The sequence below is a fragment of the Xiphophorus couchianus genome, chromosome 1, assembly GCF_001444195.1.
Source record: "Xiphophorus couchianus chromosome 1, X_couchianus-1.0, whole genome shotgun sequence".
In the NCBI taxonomy this organism is placed as follows: Eukaryota; Metazoa; Chordata; class Actinopteri; order Cyprinodontiformes; family Poeciliidae; genus Xiphophorus; species Xiphophorus couchianus.
In genome coordinates this window covers 24,184,870-24,194,809 of record NC_040228.1, presented here as the reverse complement: position 1 = coordinate 24,194,809, position 9,940 = coordinate 24,184,870, and the positions used below count along the sequence as shown (strand labels likewise).

General features: G+C 37.3%; 1 protein-coding gene across 2 annotated transcripts; it reads right to left on the bottom strand.

Annotated features, from left to right (window-relative positions):
- Positions 1-1,310: 1,310 nt before the first annotated feature.
- On the bottom strand, positions 1,311-8,549 carry LOC114148545 (WASP actin nucleation promoting factor). Of its 2 annotated transcripts, none has more exons than XM_028023922.1 (11): positions 8,273-8,549; positions 7,462-7,602; positions 6,740-6,826; positions 6,545-6,641; positions 6,214-6,243; positions 6,087-6,116; positions 4,595-4,790; positions 4,317-4,492; positions 2,442-2,998; positions 1,619-1,730; positions 1,311-1,530 (listed from the first exon to the last, which is right to left on the bottom strand). In XM_028023922.1, exons 1-11 carry the CDS (start codon positions 8,369-8,371, stop codon positions 1,472-1,474), a joined length of 1,584 nt encoding a protein of 527 aa, XP_027879723.1. In that variant the 5' UTR covers positions 8,372-8,549; the 3' UTR covers positions 1,311-1,471. The 2 variants fall into 2 exon arrangements, with proteins under 2 accessions (XP_027879723.1, XP_027879715.1); XM_028023914.1 differs by having other exon boundaries at positions 4,595-4,793; positions 8,273-8,548.
- Between the last annotated feature and the right edge of the window lie 1,391 nt (positions 8,550-9,940).

Below are 9,940 nucleotides of genomic sequence, written 5' to 3'. Positions count from 1 at the left end.
CTAGAAATTTTGTCAGCAAGGAGACAAAATACCAATATACGGAAATGGATTAGGGCCACTGGAAAAAAAAAAGAATAGTTTACACTTTAATTTCAGAATTCTGACTTTAATTTCAAAATTCTCAGAATTCTGACTTTAATCTCAAAATTCTGACTTTAATCTCAGAATTCTGAGAATTGAGAAAAAAGTCAGAATTCAGACTTTAATTTCAGAATTCTTATTTAAACTGAATTCTGAGTTTAAAAAGTCACAATTCTGACTTCTCAAAATTCTGACTTAGATCTCAGAATTTTGACTTTAATTTCACAATTCTGACTTCAACTTTCATCTCCGAATTCTGAGAATTGAGAAAAAAAATCAGAATTCAGACTTTAATTTCAGAATTCTTATTTTAAACTCAGAGTTCTGAGTTTAAAAAGTCACAATTCTGCCTTCGACTTTCATCTCTGAATTCTGAGAAAAAAAAAGTCAGAATTTTGAGAAAAAGAATTCTCAATTTCACTCAAAATTCAACATTTTTACTTGTTTTTTACAGATATGAACATTGCTGCATATTTACATTTGTGTTGATGGATGAGAAACGGTTTATTTGCCATGAAAGCATCTAGTGATTGTTTTGAAGTCTTGGTGAGATGTCAGACATTGTTAAAGATAAATTGTCCCAGTAATTATTGCGATAAACGATAATATTGTTCTGAGAGAATTTTCAAGTTATATTTTCATAATGACATAATAATGCAAGTTCGCCTTTTCTTAAACTTTCATTTTATAAAGAACTCTTAATGCTAAAACTGGGAGATATTTTAAATATCCAAAATAAATCACAACCAAAAATAATACATAAAAAGAAAAAAAACCACAACAAAGACCATAAATAAAATGGATTATGATGTATCTCCAAACAAAAACAAAAGTTAATGTTTTCTCATGGCCGTTTCCTGACTTTCAAGGATAAACACAAAGGCTTTACTTAAAGGGGATGCTCTCATGTCTTTCCCCTTTTGAAGAGTGGCTAACACAAATGGGTCCCTGTGTAACCTCATATGCAAACCCCAGGGAAACAAACTTGTTAGAAGTTGCCAGACCTTATGATCAACTCTCCACTTATTTTTTTACATAAATTCTTCAGGAATTCTGATTATTTTGTTAAAACAACAATTTATTACCTTTAGATTTAGGTTTTTATTTTGCCTCCATAAATGAATGTGACCACATTCAAGGTCGGGTTTTCTACAGAAGATAATCAGGAGGAGTATCTGTATCCATCACTAATAATTTCTTCACATAATTTTAAATAAGAAACGTTCAGCCTTTTTAATGAACCGTTTGTCTTTATTAACTCCAGCACAAATGCAAAAACAATTTTCCCATAAATACGAGTCGTTTTCCAGTTTGAAACGTCACATGTAACAGTTATTGAGCTTAAAACTAATATCTAATAAATTCAGAATCCGCAGCTGCCGGTGTTTTATCAGTCGTCCCATTCGTCGTCATCATCATCGTCATATCCTGTATCTTCTTCACTTTCATCTGCAGGAGCGAACAAACACACACATGAAGGGGTCTGTTCTGTTTTTGTTTGGGCTCAGTTTTCTTAAAAATGTTTACCGATGCTTACCGGAAGAGTGGATGACTTTACTCCTCTTCTGCATGACCATCATGAGGGCCCCTACGATGCCCTCTCCTCCGTCTGGCGTTGAAGGCGGCGGCGGCTCAGAGCTTTCTGTTACCTGCAAAAAGAAACACACATTAAATAGGTTTTATTATGCAAAATTCATATTTTTGCACATTTTTATATTTCCATTTGGGTTCCAATAGCTTCTAACATTTCTAAAACAGGCTAAGCACACAAAAAAAACATCCAGTTGTTGTTTTGGTCATTTTTGGTGTCTGGAAAATGACACAGGAAAACTCCCAGATTATTAAGTTACAAGTAATGGGAACTGTGCTGTTGCCTAACAACACCAGCAAAGCAAAGCCCAGCCTAGTTACCTAGCAACTCCGGTGGAACTCCAGGGCATTTGGTCAGCTGATTTAACAGCTGTATGCGCTTTGCAATGGCTGCTGGAAAAGATAAGTGTTTTGTTGTTGAATTACTACTCAGAAACCACTCGCTGCATTCTTTTTGATTGCACAGAAGGCTCCACTTCTGCTTTTCAAACATGTACGGTTGTATAATTGTCCATCGTTTGCAACCATTTTCACGTGTGAGTGTAAACGTTGAGTTGGGGGGCGTGGCCAGCAAATTATTTGGATTTAAAGTGACATAAAAACATCTCATCCTGAAAGGAGCAGAGCACTGAGCAGACTAAACTCTCGTTATCTATGAATGGTTTTATGCAAAACCTGTTCAAGGAAGCATAGTCAGTCACCTTCATGTTTGTTTATGGATGGAAATTTAATTCAAAGTGTAAAAATATGAGGAAGGGTTTATTTTTTACTTTTCTGAGACTCTTTCCAAGTCGGATCTGATCGAGCAGGGCGCCTCTGCCCTCTCCTCCTCCGGAGGAGGAGGATGAAGGAGCAGGTGGTGGAGGCGCGCCACCGATCTTTGGAGGAGGAGGGAAATCTGAAGGAGCAGAAGCTTGAGGAGGCGGAGGAGGAGGAGGAGGAGGAGGTGGCGCTCCTCCCCCACCACCCCTGCTGGGTGCAGAGGGGACAGGGGGTGGAGGGACACCCATAGAGCGAGGCTGGCTGGATGGTGGCGGAGGAGGTGGCATGCTGTGGGAGGCCCGTGAAGACGGAGGAGGTGGAGGGCATGAAGAGTGGACCGGTGTAGGCGGTGGAGGTGGGCCTCCTCTGCTTGTTGGAGGAGGAGGTGGCAGGCCGCCGCGGGATGGAGGCGGTTGAGGGGGAGGAGCTCCGCGCTGCGCCTGGCCTGGGATGGGAGGCAGGGGGCCAGAGCGACCTCGGGAGGGAGGAGGAGCTGGGGGCCCGGGGCCCGGCACAGGAGGCAGGGGCCCCTGTCGGCTGGAAGGAGGAGGTGGAGGAACATCACCTGTGACGTAAACCGAAGGTTAGAAATGAACCCAATTAAAAATGCAGGATGTAATTTTAATTAAAAAAATACAACTCTGGAAAAAATTAAGAGATCACTTAAAATGATCAGTTTCTCTGATTTAACTTTTTATAGGTAAATATAAATGTTTATTCTATGAACTACATACATGTCTCTGAAATTCAAGGCAAAAATTTGGTATTTATTTGCAGAAAATGAGAAATGGTCAAAATAAGAAAAAAGATGCAATGCTGTCAGACCTCAAATAATGCAAATAAAACGAGTTAAAATTCATTTAGAAACAACAATACTAATGTTTTCACTCAGAAATCAATATTTGGAGGACAAACCAGGAGGTTTGCAGTTGGGTTCAGTGCAGTGGGCTCTTAGTTTTTACCAGAGCTGAATGTTTTTACATATTTATTAAAACTTCTCCTAGAAACTACCAATCAGAACCAGAAGGAGGGACTTAACGCTGTCATTCATATGAATGGCTTAGCACCACAATACATTAAAGATCTGCTGTTGTCATAGCAACCGTCCAGACCTCTCAGGTCTTCTGGTTCTGCTCTGCATCCCCAGAAGCAAACATGGAGAAGCAGCATTCAGCCTTTATGCACCACAAATCTGGAACATCTGGAAAACTGCAAAGCAGCCGAAACACCGAGTTCCTTTAGATCTAGACTAAAAACTCACCTGCACAGAGTTGATTTTGAAACATAATAAACAAAAAATTTATCAAAATTTTGATTTTAACAACAAGACTTAGCAAAATGTAAAGCTTCAATTGTTAACTGTGTGTTTTATGATTTTGTATTTTTGTGTTTTTATGATTTAAAGCACTTTGAAATGCCTTGTTGCTGAAATGTGCCATACAAATAAACACTAATTGATTGACTGATTGATCTGCTCACATCCCCTTGGTCCTCTTCACTCTCTGCTACACAACAACTTCTTCCCGACTGCAGCGTCTGCCATGAATGCTAAGGCTAATTAGCATAGCAATGACAGCGGATAAACGGTTTTTCTGTAACAGTAAGTTGTTTCTCTGCCATTAGCACATTTAGCAGCGCATACACAGGGTTGAGTGACAGCGCTAAGGCCTTCCTCCTGGCTCTGATTGGTTGTTTTTGACAGGAACGTTCATTTCTGTCGATTTAGAGGATCTTTTCACAGATTATCTGTCACAGTATAGTGACAGTTTTAATAAATATGTTTAAAAAATTTAATTTTTTTATTTATAGAAGTTACTGTAGCTTTAGTTTCAGCATTTGGGAAGCAGAGGATTAATTAGAAAGATGGAAATAAAAAGTCTGACCTCGGTTCACCTCCCTTTTCACGGCCTCCATGCCTCCTGACTGCTCTATGACGTTATAGATCAACTGGGACGTCTGTTCATCCTTCAGGTCAGACATGGAAATGCCCGCCTGGGATAACAGCTTCGACAGATCCGGGTCCAGGTTGTTGGGGTCCCATCCTACATGCGTTACATGCCTGTCAGAAAGAGAAAAAAAAGAACAAGCAGAGTCCATTTGTGAATGCCAGAATAAATTAATTTGAGACATCTGGTTGCGTTTTAGGAGCTCAAATCCTTACTTAAATCCACTTGGTGCTCCTATGTCAGCCTTGGAGATCTTCACGCCTTTTTTCTTGTCCTTTTTGCTCTTTTTTCCTTTGATGGAGACGGCTGAGGGAATGGCAGGGGAAGGCATGGAGCGGTAGCGCGAAGACTGGATGTCCGGGTTCTGGATGTCCACTGTGGCCATGTGGAAAGATGGAGGGCTGGGAGACGCTGCTTTAGGGAGAAATAAAAGCTTTAACATTAACACATATGGACAGAGTAACAAAAATTATATGTGACAGTGGCACTACTTTAAAATATTGTTACTCAAGTAAAAGTAAAACGTATCTGTCTAAGAAGAGGAACTGAAGAGTACTGAGTAACTGATCAAAACATCAATTGATTAATATTTTAAAAAATAACACAATCAGACACAACAGGATATAAATTATGTGAAAAATGTTGTTGTTTTAAAGACCAAAATGAAAATAATTAATTTAAATAATTACAAAATCAGGTAAAAGATTTTTTTCCCCCCTGAAATCTTTCAATATAAAACTTATGAAAGTTTAATAAAAAACTGCATGTGTGTGTCTAAATTGTTGGTTAAAAGATTTTTGTTTATCAATCATTATGTAGAGAATCCAGAAATTTTACTCAAGTAATAGTAGAAACACTTCATAATAAAATTACTTGATTAAAAGTAAAGAATACAGCATCGTAAAAATACTCCTAAAAGTATTTTTTCCTCAAAACTAATTAAGTAAATATAACTAGCATACTACCCAACTCTGGGTCTTAATAATAAAAACAAAAATTATGATAAAATATTTCAGATGCAGCCATACTATTTACTAAAAAACCTGTAAAACAATAAAAACTCAACTGATACTGTATATTCTAAGAGAAATGTTTCGGACATATTATTAAAATTTTATTGTTTGCAAGGCGACTCGCAAACCTGACTAAGTAAACTCAGCAAATGGCCCAAATATTCTAATAAAATATTCTAATATGCTACAAAAACATAATGAAAGTTTCCAACTTTGAAGTAAATTTTTCTTTTTAAATCTAGTAAAATTATATTTAATCATTCTGACTTTCGAGAAAATATGATTTGGCTCAGCGAGCAAACAAAGCAAATGTTCGGACGACGTTCAGCAAACGTTGTCTGAACGTTCAGACAGAACGTTCACTCCATAATATAATTTTTCTTCTTTTGTTTTTTTTACTGTAATTTAATTTTATTTTATTAAATTTATTTAAAATGTTTATGGCTGTTATTATTTTTATTCTTATTTTTTTTAACCAAATTTTTTACTTTTTTCTTCTTATTTAAAGCGAATACTTCTGAATGTACTTTGTACGTCTTCCTGACGTTTTTATAAATGTTGCTTTACGAAACTACCAAAACGAACTTAGGCGCTACAAAGTTATAAAAGTCTCTGGGTTATCAAAACACACAAAAACTTTAATGTTGTTTTAGTAATAAGGCGAGGAGAGCTATGAATCATGGGAGATACACACCAGGTGGAACAGGAGGGAGGGAACTTCTGTCTGCAGCGATATGGAAAGAGAAAACACGTAACATGTTTGTGATGCATGTTTCAAATAAAGTTTTAGTATTAAACATCCGGTCCAGGGTTTATCTTACCATTCTTCGGTGGGGGGCGCTGTTTCTTCTCTGTCGGTTGTAAACAAGCCACCATTTTGGATCACAGCATCAAAGATGTCACAACAGCGCCGTGAATGCACAGAATTCAATTAAAAAAAAAAAAAGAAACGCAGAAATAAATGAATAAACAAGTAAAATAAATCTGTACTGTCTGTATGAAGATGTAACACCAACAAAATGTTGATTTCACAAGTAAAAAAAAAACAAACTAATTCCTAAAGAGGACAACTTGAGCTTAAATGTTTATTTTTTTCTAAGAGTAAGAAATGTTTTTGCCCCTCTGTGCAGTGAGGAAGTTGTTCATGCTGACCTTGTCGGTTGTGTCTTTGGTTGATTTTCTCCATGATGGTGCTTTGGAAGGCGTCCGCTTCCTGTTGGTCCGTAAAGTTCAGCCCAACCTGACAGTCCTACGAATGCACATCGAATCAAACACTATATGAAGAAATGTGGAACTTGTAGAGAAACCTTTGACTTATAAATGCAGAATGTGCAGGGAATGTCTTACATCTGCAGCAAAAGTATGAAAGTACGGCAGCGGCGTCGAGTAAACAAGCTGGTTGTAGAGCTCTTGCTCCCAAATTTGCCTACCAGCCTGAGGGGAAAAGATTTTAATCATCTCTCAGGTAAGCTAGGTAATTTTAATTATAAAGCACATTTTCAGCAGCAAGGCATTTCAAATTGCTTTACATGAATTAGAAGAAAACACAGACAAAACCAAAAGAAAGACAAAAATGTAAAAGTATAAAACTACATATAGTTTCCTCATGTTTAAGAATAAGAATAATTAGTTCATAAGTTATAAACCAGTAGCGGTTTCTTTAGATTCTTGTTCTGATAAAACTAAATGTTGGTTCCAGTTGTTCTGGGTTTAGTTCTAAATTTATTCAGTATAAAGCTAAATGTTGGTTCTCCACGCCTGGTTCTTGTTCTGGGTTAAGTAGATGGTACTGTTTAAGTTTGTTCTAGATTTGTAAACTAACAGGAGTTTCTCTTGGTCTCATTAAAAGTATAAAGCTACATATTGGTTTAATGTTTAGTTTATAAAAGTAATAAACTAAACAGTTTTCTGTTTTAAATGTTGGTCTAAAGTAAAAAGGTACTCCACAGTTTGTAAAAGTAATGAACTTTAGTAATTTGTGTGAACTATTTGTGACTTTTCAAAAGGAGAACTTAGTGGAAAACACCTAAAGATGAGCGTGATTTGCTGGTTTTTGGTTGTTGTCTGACCTTCAGGTCGAACATGCGTATGAAGTAGGAGCGCTGAGGGTTGTCTTTGACGAAGCAGAGCACTCCAGTGTGCTGCAGACTCCACATGGCTGGGCTGTGAGGCAGAGCCATGAACAACTGGGCCACTGCTGTGGCCATCGACTACACCCACACACACACACACACACAGAGAGAGAGAGAGACGTTGGACACAGTTTAGAGCTGATATGACTTGTTAAGGCATTTTATTGCAGTTCAAATGTAAATTTGCAGTTTGGCGACGATGATTAACTTCCTCCTCTGCTTTCATTTGCTCTGATAAGTTTTTCTTCTGTTTTCTCTGTCGCACCTGCTGTTTTCAAGCTTTGCAGGTTTTTAAATCCAACAGAGAAACTCTGAGCAAATCTTTACTTTAGTGGATTAAAAAGAATGAAGAACAGACTAACTTCTGCTCTGCTACGAGACTAAACACAGTCATGAAATCTAATTTTGACAGAGGAGGAAGAATCGATACAGCCACCATTTCCTGTTACAGCTACCCACTTTCTTGATGACCCAATGTAAGAAAACGTGTATTTACATCCTTTACTAAAAAAAAATCATTGCAAAAATAAACACCTGATGTCTTTTTTTTCAGAAACTAATAACTAAAAGTCAAAAAACTGAACTTACAAGAAACAGATTCAAATATGTAACCGTTAATTTAGCGATTCACATCAGGATATGACTTTAGCTACTTCAAAAAGAAGAGAATGAGACTGAGTAAAGCCTTGGATCAGAAATGAGAGTAAATTAAGAAGCTTATCCGCCTCCCTGCCAGTTGTGAACTTACAGCACACCTTCTGCCCAGGAGCTCCTCCAGCTTCTCATTCTCCTGTTGGCTCAGCAGGGAGCTCGGGATGCTCTCCGGTTTATTTTTCCCACGGCTCATTTTCCTTCTCACAAATGCTCCGGTTTATTTGAAATTAATATCTCCTGCATTTGCTAGAAATAAATAAAAAACAACAAACAAAAACGTCCTCACAATGCACTGCCAGAAAGGAAGTTTCTCTTCTCTGTTCTGTGCACACATCAGCTCAAAGCAGGAAACGGACAACCACACTTCTCTAACCCCCACTTTTCTTCTCTCGCTCAGAGTCGATGCGCAAATCAACTTGTTACTTCCATTTTTAGAGAGTGAGAGAGAGAGAGGCAGGCGGTGTGTGTGTGTGTGTGTGTGTGTGTGTGCTCTTCTGCTGCCAGTGCCTTCATTTTACAGCCATGCAAACAAAAACTTTTTATCTCAAACAGTTGAACATAGAGTGCATTAAAAGGGAAGTTTTTTTTTCACTGACAATAAATTAAACTAAACTTTTCCAGTTTTTAGAGAGATTTTTTTTTTTTTAGCTTTTAACAAAGTGGAAAGTTTGCACACATTTCCTTAAATATTTGTAAAGCTATCTTTCAATAAACTGCATGATTTGGAGTGAATTATTTTGGTATTCTTCAAGAAGCTTTTCACTACTGCTTGCTGCAGCTTTGGCCGATTCCCTCTGACAGAACTCATGTAACTGAGTCGAGTTTGTTCAAACTCGTTTAAACTTTGCCTGCAAACTTTCAGAACTTTGTTCTAGTCAAATGATTAACCTTGTTGCCCTTTAGGATACTTTGTAGTAAATTCAGCGGTCTCATTGACAATTTGAAAAACCCATTTGTGCCGACGCTTTAACTTCCTGTTTGTCTTGCTGTGTTGCACATTATGTTCTTTCTTCTTCACCAGATCCCTCTGCAGGAAACAATTATGCTGCCACCACCGTACTCTACAGTTGGGATGTTTTTTTTTTAGGCTTGCAAGCTTCCTAAATTTTCCTCTAACTATAGCAATGGTCACTGAGACCAATAACTTTTTAATAAATGTCTATAAAAAATAAAAGGTCTTTATCTTTGAATATATCCCTTTCATGCATAGTGGTCACTACAGTGGACAGCGTTCTAAAAGCCATTTTCTTGTGCTTCCTGTGGATTTTTATGTTATAAATGCACACAGACCACTGAAGTGGACACTAATGCATCATAAAATATACCATCAACTACTGGCCATCAGCTGCAAATGCAAGAAATTATTTTTGTTAAATACAATATGGCCGACAGACAAAAAAGCAGGAGAACCGACCCGGTCCCTCCTTCTACTGTAGACGACTCTTGCAAGTAAAAAAAAATATTGTGACATCAGATAACCCCTAAGGAACAATACTACTGATGTATTTTTCGAATAACAACTTTGTATTTGGACAAAATTACAACTGATCACATAAAAATAAAAAATAAAAAACATTTATTTTTACAAAAAAATGTTCCTACCTTTTTTAATGCCTTAAGAAAAATTTTTTAAAATGGAAAATAAATTCTGACACAAAGGATCATAATTCATGCATGAAAGGGATGTTTGCAAACAGTAATCTCGTGATTTCAGACTGCTTGGAGTAATGGCTTCTTCCTGTCTGAGTGGCCTTTAGGTCCA

What these genes read in the sequence shown, in the direction of transcription:
- LOC114148545 (XM_028023914.1), bottom strand. Translation starts at nt 8,371, where the DNA reads ATGAGCCGTGGGAAAAATAAACCGGAGAGCATCCCGAGCTCCCTGCTG. An exon ending in TACGCATGTTCGACCTGAAG is followed by an intron (nt 6,827 to 7,461) that starts GTCAGACAACAA and finishes TTTTCCCCTCAG; the next exon opens with GCTGGTAGGCAAATTTGGGA. An exon ending in TAAAGTCATCCACTCTTCCG is followed by an intron (nt 1,531 to 1,618) that starts GTAAGCATCGGT and finishes TCGCTCCTGCAG; the next exon opens with ATGAAAGTGAAGAAGATACA.